This window comes from Epinephelus moara, chromosome 6 (genome assembly GCF_006386435.1).
Source record: "Epinephelus moara isolate mb chromosome 6, YSFRI_EMoa_1.0, whole genome shotgun sequence".
Classification (NCBI taxonomy): Eukaryota; Metazoa; Chordata; class Actinopteri; order Perciformes; family Serranidae; genus Epinephelus; species Epinephelus moara.
This window is the reverse complement of record NC_065511.1, coordinates 26,218,432-26,241,711: the sequence shown is the minus strand read 5'-3', so window position 1 is coordinate 26,241,711 and position 23,280 is coordinate 26,218,432. Positions and strand designations below refer to the sequence as shown.

Here is a 23,280-nt window from a genome sequence, read left to right as displayed (position 1 = left end):
TCCCTCCTCTGGCTTCAAGGCGTAGGGCGAGGAGGATGTTGCAGTGAATGCTAACAGACAGGGTGTGTAATCGTGCTCGGCTGGAGAGGAGAGCGACAAGAGGGGCAGGGTAGTTACCTATCTATTTTTTCCAGCAGCACAGAGGAACAGTACCTGCTCTGGGGGAGTTTTCAGAATACATTATCTCCTGAAAAATGCTGACTCACTCGCTAACTTTACTTTTCTCAAGCCCTGAAGTTTCTCCTTCTTTGCAGGAGTACACCGTGACCTGGTTAACTTTAGACCTATAAAAAGAGCTGCACTATCTGAAGCAGCTAGAAAGGTTGATTCAAAGACACAAAGTTGATTCAAATAAATAACTGTCACCCACCTCCACATCACCCATCAATAAAGCATTCAAGACGATACAAAAGACATCCGTCTCCCCGTATGTAACGATGAAAATGAGCACAGAAGGATCCACTTTACAGTACAAACACATGAAATGACCACAACCACAAAATGAACGAACCAAAGGACAGCAAACAGACAACAGTGCATAACCCATATTAAAATATGAGCATGCAGCATGTCAAACAAAACCCTGACCCAAATTCTGGAGAGTAAAAAATAAAAAGGAACTCATAGAGGTTTTGACAGATGGAAATGGGTCAGTCGTCAACCACCAAGCACAAGAGAGGGACTGAAATCAGAAAGGGGAAGAACTGAAAAAAAAAAAAAAAAAAAAGAGGACGATGATGGACGGGTTCGGAGGCGGTGGCAGAGTGATGGACACACTTAAACGGGAGGGGAGGGCATTCCAGATGTTGCCTTACTTCTGCTGGGGGAGTTCCAGAGCGTGGCGGAGGACTTGGACAGTCGCTTGTTTATAACAGAGTCCACGTGTTTGGGCAGGTTGACCGTTGACACAGAGCATCTGCCTAAGAAGCCAAGAGAGCGCCACACAGATGTTCACACAGGTCACATGGTTATGAGAGGAGGAAGGGGAACTTCTGTGGCGTCATGCGTTACGCTCGAATGATGCCTCTACAAACAGTACGGTACGTGTAATGTGAGCAGCCCCCATTAAAGCAAATTCCTGTGTGCTGACCGTGTTTATAATAACATCCACTGCTTTACAGTACATACACGCACACAGAGCACCATATGTTCACTTCAGGTAGCCTTTAGGTATGAGGCCGCTATGTATGGCACAAAAATTATGTTTAATGTTTCTGTTTTTAAAGGGTCAGTTCACCCAAATTTTAATGACAAAGACAACTAAATGTGTCTGAGGTGAGTGGATTTTAGCTTTTGGTGCCTAAAGTATTAAAAAAATGACCTTTAAAAATGTTCACCAGCAACATTTCTTCCCAGAAATCCCCATTACTATGTATAATCCACACAGCACACTGTCAACAGTTTCCACTGGCACTATTACGTTGCTAGAGAAGTAGGTCCAGTGAGAATGGTTGGCAGTAGGTTTGTGGATTATCCAGAGTGACAGGGACGTGTTTTATGGAAAAAAATAAGTTGCTAATGAACACAGGGTTCCTACAGCTTAAGGCAAGTTAGATTTAAGACTTATTTAATGTCACTTGGAGTAAAATTCCAGACCAATTTTACCCAACAACCCCCCAAAAAAAGAACATGAAACGACACCGATTAGGGTTAGGGAAAATTTTGCCAAAATGTTTGTTGTAACATAAAGCACTGCTTTTTTATTGTGTAGCAGAGACGGGGTGGAACAGAACTTCTTTTCCCTCGTGTTTTTTGGGGGAGTTTTTCCTTATCCACTGTGAGGGTCCAAAGACAAAGGGATGTTGTATGCTGTAAAGCCATCTGAGTCAAATTGTGATTTGTGGTATTGGGCTTTATAAATAAAACTGAATTGAAGTTGCAAGTTTTCTTGGTATTTTGCGTTTCTCGCTCTGCATGTGGGACTCCACTGTCTTGACTCCCATTGTGAGTTTAAAAACTTTTTGCATGAGGTACACCAAGCCTTCAGCCACATCATGTAATCTTGGTTAAACAGCCAATTTTCATTGACTTTGCACATCCCCATGTTGTCCAGGGGACAGTGACCGCTAGCTAGCACACAGCGGATCCTGACAGAAACAAAATATGACGGTTGTTGGTTCCGCCTAAATATATCTCTGACATGCTTGTGACATATGAATCATCTAGGACCCTGAGGACATCTGGGGCTGGCTATTGACCATCCCAAGAGTCAGAACAAAACAGGGTGACGCGGCATTTTGTTATCATGCAGCACAAACCCGGAATAACCTCCCCGATGATGTTCGACAAGCCCAGACTTAAGAAAAATAGATCTTTTACAAAGCTACATCAGAAAAAAAGATTAATAAAATAAATTCTTCATGTGTCTTAGCATTTTGAAGACTTTTGGAAGATTAATATAAGATTATATAAGACCTTTAAGGTTCTTCTTCTTAACAAAGCTTCATGCCTACTTCACAAAAACACCAACTCCAAAAAAGCATGTCAACCACACTAAGAAACCTTTAAAACAGCTTTTTTTTTTTACAGCTACCAACAAAAGCAACAAAGAAAAAAAGACATCTCGAAATCCCGTAGCAACCAAACAAGTGATGGAAAGAGACTGCTGGGAAACATACACTCATCTTATAGTTGATGACGTGAACTGGCTCTTCAGAAAAGGGCAAACCTCCTATCCTTGAGACCATCCGTGTGCATCCATCCCAATTCTATATCCCTTTAATACACTGCAATCAAACCAACACTGCTCTTTTCCAAAATGTCGTCAGACAGGATTCAGAGAACATTACGGTAATGGAGGTGCAGTATTAAAGCGGGCCTTGTCTCCATTTAAATGGACAATGAGGCAGTATGCTCCTTTGACGGAAGTCATGATGGGTAATTTGGGACATTTCCTAAATAACATCCCAAACTGTCAGCCATTCCACTGCAGCCTATTTGTGCTTGTTTACTTTCATCATCTGACAGATGGAAGGCTGCAGAGGGAGGGAGGAAGGAAGGAAGGAAGGAAGGAAGGGAGAGATTGATTAAAGTTGTCAATAATTCCCCTGGCATACAGCAGACATGATATAAAACAGAACTTTGGACTCCTCAGATTTAGAGCTTCATGTTGGGAGGACGGCACAAAGGACAGAAGCATCCATCAGGCTATTAAAACATCATTTCTACAGTATGACCTGGCCTCTGCAGTCACTGCATTATTAGACAGCATATTCAATTTGCCTCTAGTGGATTGAAGCCTGCTTACTGCAACTGATGCAATAAAGGAGCTGAATACATTTTCACTTTGTGCGATCAATGCAGTCTGGTGATGATCAGCAGCTAATGACCCTGCAGTAATGTTTAAGAGACAACCATCCTGCTAGGACAGAGCTGGAGCCGCCAACACATTAGAGGAAATGGTGTGTTAAGGTGGAGGACTGCGACTGATGCAGCAGAACCACATCAGATTTAAATATAACAAAAACAAATCTGCAGTGCAAATCAGTTTGGGCAGAATTCATGACTCTGCACCTGCCAGCGTCATGTGCCAACTCCAGCAGTGAGCATAAAACACTGCACATCACAAACAAGCCATCTATTTGACGTTAGGATGAAGACACAGACAAAAAAATTAGGTTTGGTATAATACATCTGAACAAGGTGATAATGCACCAATTTCTGGCTGCAGTGCTTCAGATCTAATAAAAAAAATCAGTTGTAAAAGGACAGGAAATGAATCAACAACCTTTTCGATAACTGGTTATTTGTTAATTTATCAAGCAAAGATGCCAAACACTTTGTGGTGTCAGCTTCTCCAATGTGAGGATTTTCTACTTTCCTGTTTTATGCCATTGTGAATTAAAGATTTTTGGGATTGTCTGTCTGCCCGTCTGGACAAAACAAGCAATTAGGCTTTAGGAAACTGAGATGAGACATTTTTTCACCATTTTCTGTTATTTTCCGACATCTTACAGCCTAAATAATTAACTGGGAAAAAAGAGGTTGGTCTAATCAATAATTTATCCTTTACAAATCTGTGACCTTCAAAGGAACAAGAAATCTCCCCAAGGACATTAGACAGCTGAAGCAGGACAATCACTGAAAGACATCTTGTACAGAGCTTTTAATTTCATAAGGAATCTGGAACAGGGGTCTACTGTATCTGGGACAGGCCTTTAATTCCTTTCTCACAAAACTGTTGTTCAGCAAAGACCTAAGAAGCTAACTAATGTTAGCTTAAGTGAGCAGCCAACAACCTGGTTATATGCATCCAAAGAACATCTATAAAAATGAACTGTTTGGCAACCAGACCAGGCGTCTAATCAAGACAGGCGTTTGTTAAAATGTGTAGCCATATCGGGCTAGTAAAAGGGACTGGGTGTTAAATGGGACTAGACTTTTCCTTGACAGTATATAAAACAATCAATCTTCAGTGAAAACAGTGAGGTACAAGATGGCAAATTTATGGTAAAATAATTTTCCTCTAATGGACATCTGAGGTTAATGGCACTGAAACCTAAGAGCCAATAATGATGAATAAAAGCCTCAACAGACAGAATCTATGGCTGATAAAAGTGGTGATGCGTTGCACCATTTCCAGCAGGATAGCTTCTATCAGCTGCCTAATATTAGCTACAGGAGTCAGATATTCTTCAGTGATTATAGCTGAGTCCTTTGCTTATTTCATGAGGATGTGTATCCAGATTACATCAGTGTACTCACCTTCTTTCTGGCTGGAGTTCTGGCTTAACGCGCCGGCCCACGACCATCTTTGCTGGCGGATTTCTGCCCACGTTTTCTTTGTTGACCTGTGGATGGCTGCCTCATAGCGCTCCTGTAAAGGATAAAGGAGCAGATATCAGTTATTTAAACTGTCTAATGCATCAAAGGTGATGTGCTGAACTGCGGGGCATAGTTCATCCTTCAGCTGAAAAGCCTGGATTCAAGCACCCAGCCTGGCTTAGGTGTCCTTGAGTAAAATCCTAAATCCCCTCATCTGCAGCTGACCCATTAACATTTCATCTCTAGGTATCTCGCAGTATAAGAGGAAGCAAAGTATGTGTCAGCACTAAAACAACTATCACATATTGAATGGATTATTTTTAACATCTTCTCATCCCAACGTACTTTATTCTTCTCCAGTTTCTGTTTCTGTCTCTCCTCCAGTGCAGCTCGCCGTTTTTCCGCCTTGATCCGCTGTTCCTCCAGCTTCCTGCGGCGCTCCTCCAGCTGCTGCTCCCTCAGCTGCCGTGCCTTCTCCTCCTTCTCCAGCCACTGGTTCTTTTTAGCAGCTAAAATGGGGCAGAAGTCATGGTCAAGAGAGGTTTTACCAAAAGAAAGAAGACAAAGAAGCCATCTCTCTTCCCTCCTGCTTTCAGAATACTGTAGATATAAAGCACACTTTCTTTGAAAAGTCTGTAGCAGTTGGGACCTAAAAGAGAAGTGTGATACCTGTTGAAAGCATCTTTTCATGGGTTGTGGGTTTTCAAGAACAATTCTGTTTGAAACTTTTAGAAAATATCAAAAAAGTCGAGCCTTTCTGGTGTTACTTTTTATCTACAGCTGTCGCCCTTCACCTGAATCCCACTTTGTGTTTGGAAAAATAAATTCAATTACTTGACTTCTCCGCAGAATACGGCACAAAGCTGGATTTGGCAGATACAGCACTTCTGAAGTGACACTTCTACACCACACTAATCGCATCAAGCCTCCACGTCAGCTTCAATAAACCACATGCACTTTGATATGGAAATCGCCTTGTTGTCCCTGAGCCATTCAAAGAGGGCGTGAAGAAGCATTTCGCAGCTGCCTCTCTGTGTACACAACTCACCATATTTCTTTAAACTACAAAGTAAAACCTCCATGAAGAATCAGCCTCTGCAAGGAGGCGAGGCTTAGTTCTCTAAAGCACTTGATGCAACAAAAGCAACTGGTTGTGGATTTCAGATTATGGTGACGGATCATTGCAGAGATGCTGGAGGCTAGAGGGGTTAAAATTTATTGGGAGGCACACAGTTCAGCTTTTATCCTGGAATGGAACGGAAAGCTGAGTTATACTGAGGGACTGCTTGCCAGAGCCTTGCAGCAAAGAAAATATCTGCTGCAGTGCGTATGTCAGCTCATCGCAGCACTATGGCCTCGATTTGAGAGAAGCCACATCTTTACCATACAGTGATACAACTCCTAAGAGGTGGTGCTGCATGTAAAGTGCAGTGGAAACTGCTTCATAATTCACTGGTTGTGCTGTGATGAGAACAGAGGGAGGAGGAAGCTGCTTCAGCTGTGCACAAATGCAATGTTAAAGGCTTGCTGTTGTCCACATCCACAGCATTCACTCCCTGCTCATAGGGGAAACTTTTAAGTCATTTACTTAATGTAAATAGACTGCACCCACTTTTTCAATGTAAATCAAGCCTGTGACAGTCGCTGATTGTATATTTGAATTTGACTCATTCAACAGAAACGTTTTGTAATTATTGTCACGGTCAATAAATTTGTAGATTATTTTCTCGATTATTCAATCACTGGTCTCTAAAATGTCAGAAAATAATGAAAATTTTCGATTACGTTTTCATTTACTATCCATAACCGCTTATCCTGTTAGGGGTCGCTGGTGGCCTGGAGCCTATCCCAGCTGACATTGGGCAAGAGGCGGGGTACACCCTGGACAGGTCACCAGACTATCACAGGTTTAACACACAGAGAAAGATTCACGCTCACATTCACACCTACGGCCAATTTAGAGTCACTAATTAACCTGCATGTCTTTGGACCGTGGGAGGAAGCCAGAGTACCCGGAGAAAACCCACACTGGCACAGGGAGAACATGCAAACTCTTGGTTCGAACCAGGAAATCTCTTGCTGTGAGGTGACAATGCTAACCACTGCTGTAAAGAAACCAGAATGTTTTTAAAAAATTATTCAAACCGATTAATTTATTAACGTACCTTAATCAGTGCAAAGATGTATGGACGACGAAAATGAACACTGACACTTCATTGAGGTCGGCTAACTCAGGCGAGGCTGCACCGAAGCAACAAACACTGAGAATACTCTCTTCAAGGGACAGAGAAATTTCCTCGAGACAGTGACAAGGCCAAAAAGACTACAGAGGGAGTTTGAAATTATACTGCTATTGCTATTCAATTGTCAAACATATACATAACTTTAAAGTACATGAGATGTGCGCTGTGCAGTTATCTGGGAACACAGAAGTATCGGATCAGGACGCGGTATCAGCAGATGCTCAAAATTAAATGACTCAGATTGGAATAAAAAGACATGATTGGGACATCCCTAATCATATTATTTGGTGATTAATTTAATAGACGATAAATCAATTATTCATTGCAGCTCTATTCATCATCATCCATTTATGCATCAGTTCCAGGGTGTTCAGTGATAAACAGATGTCCATTTCTGAATATCTTAAGCCGACATGGTTTTAAATCGCATTAATCAACTCACTCTTGACAGTGATCAGTGCTGACAAGTAGCATCGGGACCTACTGCAATAAAACCATTAAATAATTATAAACAGAGTGCAGCTCTAACCCTGGTACATAAACTATTTATACCATCCCACCAAAGACAGACTAGGCAGGAGAGTAGCTTCTGTGCCGTCGTAGCCAACTCCCAGATGCAAATCGTTCAAAGCTTCACTTAAACGAAACAAGGAACCAATGAGATCAAGCTAGGACTCTCTAATGGCGTCCCTTTTACTACTGAGCTAGTGATACTGCTGGTGATGGTTGACAAGCAAAGTCTTCCTGGGCAAGATCTCTTTTAAGCTGATATTGTAAACACAAGCTTTGGCAGGATCTTATCTTATACCCAGGTCTGACTGAGAGTATTAGATCAGACCCGTACCATCTGGCATGCCTGCATGGTGAACGCCCAATTAGACTGATCCACGCTATGAAGTGTGTCAAACTGGTCTTACTGCTATCGAGCACACGGTTGGATCAGACAACATGGCATTGCTGAAAGTACAAGTATGATAATTTAAAGAAAGCAGCGTCTTGTGAGGGTATACTTGCGCCTCAAGTGTTTACTAAAACATGAATATATTTGTGGAAGCCATGATAGCATATTTAGACTCTGTTTTACCATTTCTCCTCTGACTCTAAGGTAATTGGTATTTCTGTCTGTCACTAAATACCACACTGATGATACACCCTGTGAGACCATAGCTAAAAAGGAAAAAAACGTCTGTGCAAAAGTCATGAAAATACATCATGATTCAGCTCTGTACTAAACAAGTGCACACTAATTTACATATTTTCCCATTTTAGAACATTCTGATGCGTGTGTTTTTGTGTTTGGCAATATAAAGTTGTTTAGATGTAAATTTGCAGCCAAGATAAATCTGGCTACAACAGTGTCTCTAAAACCTCCAATTTCTTCAGTAAGATGGTAATCATAGCCATTTTGTGGCATGTGGTTCAAACGTGTTATCTTAAAATACAAAATCCAAGGAGTTGTGACGTGTCTGCAGATGGAACATGTGGATGACCAAGTTCAAACTCAGGGCACGCTTCATATCCTTGTATGCAGACACAACCATTAATAATTTATTTACAAATGAAAGGTTAAGTGATCAGTCTACATGGTTTTCATCAAAGATACACTGATGATGCTCAGAGAGAAAAGGTGGCGAGTCATCCAGTGGAGATTTCTTTGATAAAGAAATAAATAAAAAAACCAAGATTTTAAAAGAAGGGACAACATGGGGATTAAATGAATGAAACTGCTCTAGAGCTGGGCAATACAACCAAAACGCAATATTGCAACTCTTTTCATGCGCGAAGGCTACATGATATGCACAACAAATCATATTGCAATTACATTGACAGAAACTGCAATTGCAATATGAGTTACAGTTTTAGTAGGAATGGTAATTTCTGCATTCATTTTCAATGAAAAATAACAATGTTAATAAAGATGATGTGATTTTTGCTGGGGTCTGTACCAAACAAGCATGTTTCCTTATTTCTGGAATATAATTTGTAGGCCGCAGCATCTCTGTAGCACCACTCCTGCAATCTGGATATTGCACTTGGCCATATTGCGATTTCAATAATATTTCGATTATTTGTGCAACCCTATGTATATTATCTTAATAATGATGAAAATGACAATTAAGTTTCAGACATTTTTTTTTAAAACCTTTCATCGGGGCTTTCTGAGAATAACACATCTGCATTATGTCTTCTAAATAGGGCTGGGTGACATAGGGAAAATCAAATGTTAGAAAGTTTTTGACCAAATAACCCAACATCTACAGTGCTTTCACAAAATATTCATAGAGTTCTGATAAATAATCATCACTAATGCAGATATAATGACTAAGTGGCTAAAGGCAAATAATAGAACAGCTCGAACACTCTGAAACTGCATCACTTTACTGTAATGCAGCCTTTAAAACCAGGAAGAGACAACACTTAAGGTATTATGATATCCAAAATCTAAGACAGTATCTTGTTTCGTATCACTTTATTGATATCATATCAATATATTTCCCAGCCCTGCGTCTAAAAGCTTTAGCACTGTTACTGAAGCATTAGCATTAGCGCTGATAACTTTGCATTCTGCTTTGTTATAAAATAAGAGGTGACATGAGGAGAGATGGAGCCAAAGCATGTGACTCAATGTGTGTTTTTTATGGGATGGTTCTTGAAGTCATATGGGAAGAGCTTTTAACAAACACACTGGGATGAGCGAGGCTCCTTAGTGACTCCTAATGTTTGTATGTTAGTATGTTTGTGGTATATTGCCCAACTCTAGTTAAAACTACTGAACTTCATTAAATTGAGAGACATCCAAATATGACAGAAGGATCGACATGGGTCACCACCACCATCACCACCACCACATACACATAGGTGAGTGGCTTACCTTGTAACATGCTGAGCTCTTCTGCAGAGGGGGAAGGAGTGAGAGAGAAGACAGAGGCAACTGTCAGTCATGCAAAGCAGTGCACGACCAGCGCATGTGTAGCCAGGTGACAAAGTGACAGCCATTTGTTAAAGGAAAAAAAGACTTGGGCAAGGAGATGCACTATCAACTGACACAAAAACGTACAGCCATGTCAGTTGTTGTGATGCCCAAGTGAATTGCACTGAGGATATTTTGCACCAATTGATCGATTTAAATTTAAATAAAATCTATACGGTTTCTGTGCTTTCATGACTGTGCTGTTGCCAACCAATTTCAAATAATGTTGAGTCATAAGAGATATTCATCACACTGCAAAAAAGCTGCAAAATTGCCAAAATAATTGACTTCATCAACACAAGCATGCATTATTTTACTTTTTTTTCAATGTGAGGAATATCTCTATTTAATTCAAATTGTACTAACACACAATTAAGAGTAGATTAAGCGCTGATGTGTCATTCAGGCATACAGTAAGCAAACATTTTGACAGAGCTCATTAACTTCAGCATGCATAAGGGAAAATGAAAGCTTGCTCGTCTTTGGTAAAATGGTGGCTTGGCTTTTGCTGATTTCAATCACTTCTGTGCAGAAGCCCAAACTCCCCTTTTATCCTCTCTGTGCTACATGTGCATGCCATCTGCAGCCTGGAGCCAACTCAGTAGCATCTCAACTGCAAACTAAAAAAAAAAAAAAAAACTCTTCCACCCCAACACTAGGGGGAGCTCTCTTCCCATGTAACAGGCTTGTCCTCCACCCCTTGTTCCCACTTACCAAGATATTTGGCCTTTTCCTCTCTCCGTTCCTTGGCAAGCTTCTGCCTCTCCTCTGACTTCATGATGTCTGGGAAGAGAATGGAGGAAGAGAGAGAAGAAAAACAGGATGTGTAAATGAGAGGTGTCATATCAAGTTTAATTCATTCAGCCCAATCAGACTTATGTCACAAAACATTTACACCAATCAACCAACACATTAAAACCACTGACAAGTGAGGTGGATAACACTGATCATCTCTGTACAATGTAATGTTCTGATAAGAACCTCAGGTCCTGGCATTCTTGTGAGCAACACTTGACACACACCACTCACCTGAACACTGTTGCAGGGCAAGTACAACCCCTCAACAGCATCCCTGATGGCAGACGCCCCCACAGCAGGACAGTGTTTCATGCCACACCATAAAAACTGGTCAGGAACATGACAAAGAGCTCAAGCTATCAACCTCGCCTCTAAATTCCCCAGATCCAAATCCATTCAAGCATCCTTGGGATCTGCAGGTACCCCACTTTGCAACCCACTGGACTCAAAAGATCCTCCACCAACACAGGATACCCTCAATGGTCCTGTGTCCAAGCCTCGACAGGTCAGAGCCAAGTCCGATCCAAATCCGAACCAAGTAAGCTCCACTGTGGATCAGGGATACCTCTGGGGTAGTGGCACGTCCCACGCATGCTCGATCTGATTGGGATCTGGGGAATTTGGAGGTCAGGTCAACTCCTTGAGCTCTTTGTTACATTCATCAGGCCCTTCCTGAACAGTTTTGCGCATTGTTCTGCTGGGGGTGCCACTGCCATTAGGGAGTTTCGTTGCCATTAGGGGATGTACTTGGTATGCAAAGGTATTTGAGTGGGTGGTGCATGTCAAATGTTGTCCACATGAAAGCCAGGACCACAGATTTCCCAGCAGAACATTGTACTGTAACGAGATAAATGTAATTCACTTCACCTGTCAGTGGTTTTAATGGTCTGGCTGATCGGTGTATTTAAAGAAGTTCATAAATCTTGACATTTCTTTATGTTTCCTTGCAGGTCAAAACAAACACAATATCAACACAGTATCATTTGATCTGCAACATCAACGCAGCCTGAGAGACACTCAGTATCTCACCGAGTGAGATTCATGACACACTTCCATATAAATGAGCAATTAAGAGATTAAAAAGCTTTCATTAAAAACTCAATTAGAGCTGGTTAGTCAAGCTCATCTGAGTTGCAATCGTTCCTTGAGGACGACTTGTGTTAAGCAGAGAATATATCATTTTCCACAACACCACATATCAGCTATGGGGTGAAAAGAGCGCAATGTGTCTTTCTATTCTTCAGTAAATAACAAAGAAAGCACTAAAAGTACTGGTATTACCTAGAGTTCAAAGTCATGTAAATGTACTACTGTTTGTTGTGTGCCATTAATCATAACCGTGGGCTCTCTAACATCCCTCGACCCAAAACTGACCCGAGGCGACAATGATGCACCCGCCCTCTGATAAACATGAACATATGAGTAAATATTTTCTTCACTGCTGCAAAGTCAGCACGACAGAGGCCTTTAAACTTTTAAATGTCACCACAAGGAAATGCATGCCACAAGACAATGACAGGAAACTGGCAATGTCAACATTTTACCTTTGATGCTCAACAAAGGACTGGAGCTAATGTGTGCTACATTTTCTGGATCAACAAGAAAACACACACAGAGAACAAACGTTTCAAATCTTCATGGAAACCAATCTTGTCTAAATAAAAGCTGCAGCATGTGGCAGGCTCACTGAGTCTCCCACGTCATGTGGATGTGGGTGTATGTTTGATTGTGATATGTTATGACTACAGGGGGCACATACGTATATCTCTTCCCTCTGTGACATCTCTGATGTGTGCTCACACAGGATTCCTCAGAAATACCTCAGTGGAACCACTCAGTGAGAAAAAGCCGAGGGGAACAGCAACGCAAGCCAAACTGAACTGAGCCATTTTAAGAATTCAAACTGCATCCTTTCCTGATAACTGGTTCTACTTCCTGGGAAAAACATTGTCATTCTTACTTATCAAAGGCACGCTTTTCCTTTTTATATCCTCAAGAGAATATCTTAATGTCAGTATTTCACTACTAGAGCTGAAACCATTATTCAGTACAGCAATCAGTCGATGGGTAGAACATTTATCAGCAACTATTTTGATAACTAGTTGTTCAAGTATTATTTCAAAATGTTATATTTAATTTTTATCATAGAAAAATAAAAGTATAATCTCCAAACAAACTCACACACATTCAGTACCCACATACAAAAACAAAACAGCAAAAACAGCCAGAATATACAGATACAAAGTTATACAATAAAGTTTCAGCCTATTACATTGACAGAAATGGCTACGAATAGCAAAACCTGGTGTCACGCAGACAGGAGAATTAAGATGTCTAACAACTGAGTCTCAAGAACTCTCAAACGTATTCTCCAAACCCAGTGTGTCAAAGCCTCTCACAGTGTGTCCCTGACATTAGTGTTCTAAACCATCTAGAGAAACAAGGACGGCTGGTAGCCTTCCATTCCCTGAGAGTTACCCTCTTAACTAGTAAATGGACTGCACTTGTATAGCACTTTTCTAGTCTTCCAATCACTCAAGGTGCTTTAACACTACATGTCACATTTATCCATTCACACACACACAGGTGCCCAAGGTTACTGTGCATATTTCTTGGATAGTTCAGCATGCAGACTGCAGAAGTTGGAGACTGAACCACTGATCTTCCGATTGGTGGACACTCTACCCCTGAGCCACTGTCGCCCCAACTACTAACATAGCACCATCAGAGTCTTCTGAACAGCATGTGGCACTGCAGGAGAAGCTTCGAAACAACCAAACCAGGGAGCCAATTTTGTTCTCACCACCGTGCGTATGTTAGTAAATCAGAACCATTCTAAATTGACAGGCACGTGTCGGCGATCTGCAGTCAGCATACTACCACGCCCCCATTTCTCCATATAAGGAAACCGCTTGCCTAGAGTTGATTCATGAATGAAGGAAGCGGTTACGCGAGGAGAGAAGTAGTAAATTTCACAGTTTGTTAGAAGCGATGGCGCCGGGTCTTACAGGAATGCCATGGGTCATTGTAAGATTGTGGAGGACACAGCATGCCAGGATGATCTTGCACACCTTCTCAGGGGTATAAAGTAGTTTGCCACCGGCCGTATCTGATCCAAACACATCCAACGGCCCTTAAGCACGCCAAAAGTGCGCTCTACGGCGCGTGTGTGGGCATGTATGTTATTATAGCGCACCTCTTGAGGGGTTTCAGGGTTTGCGTATGGTGTCATCAGCCATGTTTTAAGGCCATATGCCCGGTCACCCAAACAATATAACATTTTAACATTAACGGAATAGAGACTTACTGAAAATACTAACTTAAAACAATTGAAATAAAAGACTAGAACAAAAGATGCTCACCAACAAGCCATCCACTTCTCACAGCCCCTGCCTCCAAACGCATTCCCACTGTACTCTTTTGCAAAATAAATGAGTCGTGGGTGCCTCCTGGCCAGCGGGCCACAACCTTAAGGATATGGCAGCCGGCATTACAGATCATCTGCACGCTGATGGAGTGATAGTTTTTCTGTTCATGTTATTGTTGATATTTTAATTGTCACAATGATGAGGGTGAACATGTGTCAATTTCATGGTAATTTAATCCATTTGGCCAATATATTAGTAAATTAATTATTTTAAAAAATGTTAATTAAATCTCTTTTTCATGAATGTGGTTTTATAGACTCTGCATGTACTTAAAAGGTATGTTTGCATTTTCTAAGTCAGTTCGGCCTTCCTCATTCGTGCGTACGCATGGTCTGAGGCAGTTCTAAATTTGTTCGCAGAGTAAGAACAAATTCGGATAAGAAAATATTGATGAATCCCGGATTTGTGCGTCAAACGATCGTACGCACAGTTTAAGCACAGATTTGTGCGTACACACTGTTTGTGAATGAGGCCCAATGTTTCCCTACAACTAATAACTTATTTTCTGCAGCCCACAGAATTAAATAAGCTTAAAGTGTTTAGTCATCAAAACAGCTACCATGTGAAATCATATATATAAACACTGTAGTGTGTGCGACCACAAATAACTCGTCCATCACTGGGAAACACTGGCACAGGCTGCACCCTTGATCTTTCTTGTGTCTTCATGCTACATCATCCCCCTCAATCTTCACAGACCAGATGTTCAGCATCAAACACAAAGGAGCTCATCCTTCAGCAATGTCTAATAGGAGGAGGCGTGAATCACAAACATGAAAACAATCTGCCATGCAGCCTCCCCTAAGAACCACCTCTGACCCACTTTGATATTTATAGGACTATGGCCCATGTGCACGGTGTTGATCGGTGTGATGTGCTCCTGTTTGCAGCTCACCACCGTGTTAATCATGATGTCACATGCACAAAAACTGACTGGCCCAGAAAATACTGCGAGGTGCAGTGCTTGGGCTCAAAATGTCAGCTCTGTGTTATATTGTGCGCCTCAAAAATGGAGCACAATAGGAGCGGTGCAGGCCAGGGTATACTGTATAGGGTGGCATTATTGTGCAAATTCAATACACACACATAGGAAACAAGGACAAAGTGTTTATGGACAGATTTCTTTCACTTTTCCCTCAACACACTTAATCAAAACGGTGGGACAACCCTTGACATCGTGTACATGAGGATGTTCTCAGGGACCGAAGCAAATCAATCACAGTTCTCATGGGAAAATATTTGACATGTGACAAAATACAACTGAGCAGACTATTACCAGTAGCGGCAGCTCCCAACTGAACTACAAGCCTCACCACTTCATTTTACTAATTAAGGGGCCACAGAGTGCTTTTCATCTTCATTATGCCCCTCTGGGTAGTGTTAAACCTCACAAGTAATGAGTTTTACAAAACCAGCGGAAAAGGAACTTGGAAGGACAAAAGGGAAGTGTGGTCAGCAGACTGAAGACTCAACGGCATATTCCTCTAAAATAGACCACACTTTGGCAAATAGATCACCATAACACTCTTGATATAACTGACGTGGCTCAGGTTATAACAAAGTATCCAAACTAGAAGTGTTGTTATAATTTTGGGAGCAGTTTGGGGCTTCGGAGGGTTTATCCCCATCACCTCACGCTAAGGGAATAAAGACCATGACCACAGTGAATGGATTAATGGATAAAGAATAAAGGAGAGAGAGGAAAGAGGCTTACCCTCCAAAAACCCTCAAACATGTTCCTTAGAGTTTGCATGTGCTGTTAGCCAGTGGCTGCAAGGACTTCAAGTAGTGGCATTGTGGAAACAGCTATGGCGCAACTGCCAGGTCAAACTAAATGCCCTCTTGGCATCGCTCACTGAAATGGGATTCCTATTCAGGTTGTCCACCTCTCATTAGGGACCGGCCCATGGCAGTGATCAGCACTAGCTGAAAGCTCATTTGTCTGAATTTCACTGGGATTTTTCTTTACTAATTCAATCTGGCCTAAAATCTTTGATTTGTTCTCACATAGCAGCTTCTGTTCCGTACTTGTTCCGACAACTGCAGCCGCTCTATTGGATTTAGGTTCACTTCTGAAAGCATGTGGTCACTATTACTCAGATACTGAAGCATTACCTTGCCTCAAGAGAGCTGACCTAACTCCAGCAGACTGCAGATGTAATTGCACCATTTTAAGAGCACTGCTTGATGTCAGGCCAAATTCAGCTTTGACCTTAAAAGGGATACTTCGCCAATTTTCAACCAGCTTTGTATCATGACAGTGTGGGTAGTATGTGTAAATACACTGTGGTAAACTGCCCTCCATCTAACCAGTGCCTAGATCATCCTTCCTGCCCCCTAGTGAAATTTCACCGGATGACGTAGATGACACAAAACATCTGTCCTCTTTGGTCTCCCTCTCAAGTGTCTTCTTTAACTCCCGTTGGTCCAGAATTCAGCCACCCGTATCATTACCAGAACCCCCTCCATAGATCATATCACTCCTGTTCTCCAGCAGCTTCACTGACTTTCTGTTAAATATCACATCAATTTCAAGATTCTGCTTCTCACCTTTAAGGCCCTTCATAATCAAGCCCCTTCGTACCTGTCTGAACTCCTTCATATCTACACACCCTCATCCAACTCACATCACCAACTGCCCGCTTGACCTCCATGGGCTCTAGAGCCTTCAATCGTTCTGACCACCACCTCTAGAACTCTCTCCCCCATAACACTCCTTTTCAAGCTGGCATATTCGTTTTAATTTCATGTTGACACACATATTGAGACTTGCACTGATGATGATTTTATACCTAATATTTACAATTATGATTTTTGTCTAGATATTTTATTAACTTTTATTGTATATTACGGAATTGTTTGATTTTATGATCTATGGATACATTGCTGCTTGTTTTTTAACTGTTTTGTAAGGTGTCCTTGAGTGCTCTGAAAGACGCCTATAAATAAAATGCATTATCATTATTATTATCTCTCTCCCGGGCTGTTGCTGGAACGCCCACCACCCATGCTGCCACTACGGACACAAAGCGCTTTAAAGGATATCAAGGGACAAACTCGAACCGAAAACTGATCATACAGTAAAATTAGGCAGCAGTGATTGAATATAAACAAAGGTCCTGTTACAGCGTTGTCTATTTCTCACTTCAAATGTTTTCAGAAACATATTTTAACTTACCATTTAACTTTAATACAAGATTGTTTGTTTCCAGCCAGCGCCATTGTGTCAAAAGGACTAGTTGCATTACGTCACTCACAGGTGGGAACGTTTATTAGAAGGCACAGAGCATTCTGGTAGTTGCAGGTTTCCTACCTCTTGAGCAACAGAAAATGCCACAGCCATTTTTCTGTTTTCTCTTGTTATGTAGCACCAGTTTCAAAAGTATTTGCATCTTTCTACTGCATAAAGAACCCATATTTACTCCTTTAAGCTACTGAGCTCTATACTCGTGTCAAAAATATCTGTTTATTGATACATATCAGATCTAAATATTTGAAATGGTGTCAATACTCATATTCTGCAGTACTGATACTATCTTGTCGGTAAAGATTCTCAGTCATCCAGGTCATGGTAATCGATATAGCACTTACGAATACTGATACTATCGATACCAGTTTCTTGCTCTATCTTCTTTCTGACTGAGAGTTGACACACACATCGCTGCAGTTCCTCCCGTAGTTCTGCCTCCTCTCTTTTACTCAATGTTCTGTCTTCTTGTCAATCGTCTCATTTGCTCCGTTTCTTTATAGACTTTTGTGGCTGGGTTTTGGTTTGTTTTTTTCTTGCATTTTATTGTATTTTGAATGTGTGAAAAAAGTACAACTAACCAAGAAAAGTCACCATTGTCATGTTATAGCCTTGTAATGTTTATCTTTTCTTTTATCTTTTATCTTGTTACAAATTCCAGTATCGTGACACCACCACCCTATACAAGCAAAACAAGCACTTTACAGGTGAAATTTCCATTTACCTTTACTAGGTTTCGACCTGCGGACAGGTGATGCAGGTGACCCAGGTGATCGAGAGAGGACGACAGATTTTGTGGGCGTAGTCAATCTCTGGTCTGTATCCTTCTTAGCTGGAGACTCCATTCTCTCTGTGTTGTCTGTATTTGGGGGGCTGCTCTCCCCCTCCGGGTCAGGCCTCGTGGGGTTTGTGTTCGGGTCTGAGTGGGGAGCTGGTCGAAGAGAAAGACACAGATAAACACAAGTGAGGTTAAAGGAAAAACAAGCACACAGATGGAACTGAACCAGTCTGTCTTCATTCCTGTCACTGCTTGGGCCTGAGAAGTTGTTTAGTGTGGATGACGTAAACTTCCTCAAGAGCTACATGTATCAAGAATGAGGGGTGGAGACTGTTTTCTTTGAGAAATTGTTTCTTTTGATAACTCAGATATCGGCACTGTAACAAGAAAATGAAACATAACACCTCCAAAGAAGCAATCTGAGCTCTGTTTCTGTGCAATGTCTCATTCTGTTGTTGGAGCAACATTATCTGCTGCAGAAATTACACCATTATTTTACTCAGAAGCACAAGATAATCTGTCTTAAGTCTGCTCCTCAAACTGTACGCCGAATACCATCTTCTACTCCGTTTGGCTGATTTATCGACAGACCAGCCCGAGCAAAAGGCCTGACTCTCTGGCAGAACAAAACGCAGTAATTGCTTTTTGGCATCCTGATGATTCTATTGAGGTAAATGAATTGCTTAGAGAAACAGAATCAGAGTGATCATCTTCCCAGAAGTAGTCAAACTTCTTTTTGATGAAAACTACTCAAGAGGAGACAGGCAGCTCAGGCCCATGAGTCATCGGTAGTCTCTGAGATTTGAAACGTTTTTCGATAAAAGGATTGCTGGGTTGGTTTGTTGGGATAGCAGCTTCACTCACAGCACCATGACTCACATTTGGCACGCTGCTGAACTTGAATCTCCTACTCAAACATTAGTTTGCCCAGGCTTTGACGGCCAAACAAAGACCCTCGTGGGAGGGACTCTTGGCTTTGTCCACTCAGCACTGTACCCCTGCGCTCCCCGTGGAACCATGTTGGATCACAGTTTCTTCTGCATAGTCTCTGAAGGTAAACACTGGGGCAACATGCTGTAAATTATTCAGACTTTGGCTAAAAACAGCTCAGACAGTAGGGGGCTGTCACACTGGGACAGTGAATGCACTCAAGATTTACGCTACAAATGCTGTGCTATTCAACAGTTTGCAAAGACGAGCACCAATGAGCAGCGAGGCCAATGTTGTGCAACTTAAAAGAGAATTGATTAAAGCGTTCTATAGACTCTCCGACGGTACAGTGTGCCTCTTAAGCCATAAACATCTCCTTCAAAAACAAGCCATAAAACCTTTTTTTCCTAACACACTGCTACCTTGTGACGAAAACTCTGATTATTATTAAACTTAAGAGGCACAAAGCTGAACAAAGGTCTGTATGAAGAGCCGAGGCCAAGTAATCAGGTCAGCTTCCCACTACTGCAGCTACAGTACTCTGGAGCATTCAGCGAGATATGAGGCCTCATGGCAAAGATTGTCTGAGCTCAGCTCTGCACATTGAAAGGCTATGTCATCAGTCCAGGAAATGGAGGCGGTTACTGATGACCCTGAGTTGGACGACGCCTGATGACCAGAGAGAGCAGCAGTATGAGTCTATGAAAGAGTTCAGCTGGGAGACAAGACACTGTGTTTCCCCTGTTGAAGCATGCCACTATTAAACAAGCATTCCTCGGGCAGTGATGTGTTCTGACAGAGAGGGGCCATTGTTGTGGTCTCTTCATGGCAACGGGAAAGCAGCCAAAATACTGTGATGACAGTGAGAGGAGAGGGAGGGAGGGGGAATGGTAACAAGATAAACTGAAAGCAGGAGAGGTGCAATTTTGGGACAAAATGCAACTTGTTGGGGAAAAAGACAGAGCAGGAGCAAGTTATGTGTTCAGGGATTCAAATTTAAATTGCTCGCTATGGGAAAAAATGGAATGTCATAAAGCAACACAGCATCTGCAGCTTGCAACCAACTTAATTTAAACCTGAATAAATCCAGTAAAACTGCCTGCTCTTGGCTTTTTCTCTCCCATTTGTCCATGTTGAGGGTAAATCCTTCCAAATAAAGCACTTTGTGACTAATATCTGTAATCATTAACCGGATCTCTACAATATTCTTGCACACAAATGATGCTACACACTATCCCAGGTGCAGCATTGCGACTTGCACAGTTGGTGACTCAGGCAACCCTCGTCTCTGAATTCATCACATTACAGTACCCACTTTTCTTACATATCCCTAAGGGCAGAGATATCACAACTAGACTACCAAAGGTGATAGGAGTAAGTGCAGCTCCGACAGACAAGTATTGTGTTGCCTCGCATCCTGTGAGAGTTCCCCATACACCTGAGAACTGGAGCCACAAAGAATTGGCTGTCTGACAGCACTGTGGGCGACTGGTCAGACAATCACTTGGATCTATACTGTCAATGATGAGGAGAATGAGAATGTAACGTACTCTGGTATGTTGGTGGCACTGACAATGAATACCAATGAAACCTGAAGCTCTCTGGAGGAAAATGGGATGGGAGCTGAGGGAGAGGATTGCTGCTCCGTGGCAAGAGACCGAAACAAGGGCTGATTGATGCAGCACTCCAACTGTCTGGCTACGAGACAACTGGGAGAACAGAGCGTACGATAGATGACAGAAAGTTAATGGAAAAAAATCGTAGAATGTAAGAAAAACTTTGAACTGTGGCTGCAACTAACGACTATTGTCATTATTGATTAATCTACTGAAGATATTTTTGACTGGCTGATAAATTGTTTAATCTATAAACTAAAAAGAAATAATGTAAAAGTGTAAAATGCATTGTTACTTGATAAATGACTTAAGAGTCAATTGATTTTTAAAAATAGCTGGTGCTTAATTGTCTTTTAATCACATAATCAATCAACTTATAATTTCAGCAGTAGGTACAACTGCAATTCATACTTAAAAGCACTCTTTAGAGTTCTGGACCACATGTAGCGCCATGGACGAGTGTTGTTACAGGCACCAATACCAAAGTCGATGACTGCAAGCTTGCACCAATGGACGCAAACAAAGTACAATTTAAGCTACATCCACACTCATACGTTTTCGTTTTAAAAATACATAACTGTTGCCTTTTAGTCTGGACGGGCCGAAACAGGACTTTTTAAACGATGACACACACTCCCCCATGTTCGCCTACTGACTCGGTCTCATCAGTCACAACGTGTCAAGCCAAAACATTATAGCTAAGCCTACATAGCTTTTGTTATTTTATCCTTTAGCGTGGGTACTTCTTTCGCACTGCCATGGCGTCCTTTGGCGATAGATAATGCTACCGGTACAGCTCAAATATGTCGATATACTTGCTTTGCAACAACTCCCAATCTGTTTTCCTGCACTTGATTGCCTTATACTTGTGTTACTGTCAGAAACAGTTCCAGCTTGTCGTTGTTCCAAGCAAAGAATCCTCTGGTCCTATACATTCAACACAGGCCTTAAAGAAGCATATGACGCGTTTTGGTCAGGAACAATGAATCATAACTTTACAAGAAACCTTCAAATGGCACCTTTGACATAAAAAGAACAAAGAAGCTTGTAATGGCTCTGATTCGAGTACTGCTGACTGTCCTCAGCTGACACACTGATGAGAACAAATGTATTTGGAAAACTTTCTACAGTGACCCCTGACAGCAAACACGATTGGGACATACCGATGCGGGACTTTGAGGAGAAAGCTTAAGTAATATTTGCACAGATGTACTGAATGCAATGACAAAATGGGTTCGGCAATCCATGAACTTTGTGTCCTGGCTGTTTTAACAGACTTTAAAGACTTGAGCCAAGCTAATAAGATTATCTAGTTTTGATGTAACAGAGTGGCCTAATGTGATGTTTATGTGCGAAATTATTACAGGAATACCAGCCTAATTCTATTACTATATTTACATACTCATACAGCAGAAGGGGTCTATCAGAGGAACACTTTTCCCATCTTAGTAACTGCCTCCTTACCATATTTACACTCCAGCCTCCCAGAGGCCCTGCACCCAGGGGACGACTCCAGCCAAAAGCCATTAGACCACCCTCTTGTGACATCACTTACATTATTCATATTCATAAATCAATGCACACCAACTTCCTCTGAGAGGCTCGAGTCTCCATCAAGCCTTAACATGGAAAAACACTTTGGTGGAGCTTATTGTTGGAGGACAGGAGGAGAAAAATATGGAGGACAAACATTTGGTCAGTGTTTCAAAAGCTTGATAACATTTCAGACATGTTGAAGGTTTTGATGTGCACCACCAGTCCTTCTTTAGATTTCCGGAACAGCTAGCTTTTATTTAGCTTCTTTATTTTAAGCAATAGGGTCCAACGTGTTCATTTCATATCCAAGATTTGTGAATTTGTGTTTTGTTTGTGCTCCTCACAGTGGTTGTTAGATGGCAGGGATTCACGTTCCTAAACTTACAAAATAACAATCAAGATTTGATGATAGTTGTTGGGTTGTTTGCTTATGATAGGAGGGATATGCCACTGTCAAATCAAATGAAACCATCCCTATATTTAAGGGTGTTTCTTCAAACTTCAACCTTGACTGTTGCTTATTTAGTAACAACTCTAACATGTCAGAGAAGACATGATCAGTCTTTTAAGTATAGTTTTATAGCACAATCTCATACTTATGTGATGGTAGTACGTAAATTTATCTTTGCAGCATCTTGTGTGTCCGCACTTCTTTCAAATCAGCTGTAATCAAACCACTACTCAAAAAACCTACTCTTGATCCTGACGTTCTCAACAACTTCAGACCAATCTCAAATCTCCCTTTCATCTCAAAGGTCCTTGAAAAAATAGTCTCCAATCAACTCACTGATCACCTTTCACGCAATAGCCTCCTCGATCCTTTTCAATCTGGTTTCAAACCACTACATAGCACTGAGACTGCCCTCACCAAAATAACCAATGACCTTCTCCTTGCATCTGACTCCAATTCTTCTTCACTTCTCATTCTCCTAGATTTAAGTGCAGCTTTTGATACGGTCGATCACAACA

The 23,280-nt window shown here is 41.5% G+C and overlaps 1 protein-coding gene across 6 annotated transcripts in view; it reads right to left on the bottom strand.

Annotated features, from left to right (window-relative positions):
- Positions 1–23,280, bottom strand: part of map7d1a (MAP7 domain containing 1a) — a 54,499-nt gene that overhangs the window by 18,447 nt on the left and 12,772 nt on the right. For 2 of the 6 annotated variants that reach the window (XM_050046685.1, XM_050046683.1), the window contains exons 2-7: positions 18,176–18,382; positions 10,693–10,761; positions 9,880–9,900; positions 5,110–5,273; positions 4,705–4,816; positions 816–920 (exon numbers count right to left, since the gene is read on the bottom strand). In XM_050046685.1, coding sequence (XP_049902642.1) covers positions 816–920; positions 4,705–4,816; positions 5,110–5,273; positions 9,880–9,900; positions 10,693–10,761; positions 18,176–18,382 — 678 coding nt within the window. The remainder of the gene's footprint in view (positions 1–815; positions 921–4,704; positions 4,817–5,109; positions 5,274–9,879; positions 9,901–10,692; positions 10,762–18,175; positions 18,383–23,280) is intronic. The other 4 variants (XM_050046689.1, XM_050046686.1, XM_050046684.1 and 1 more) reach the window with 3 other exon arrangements.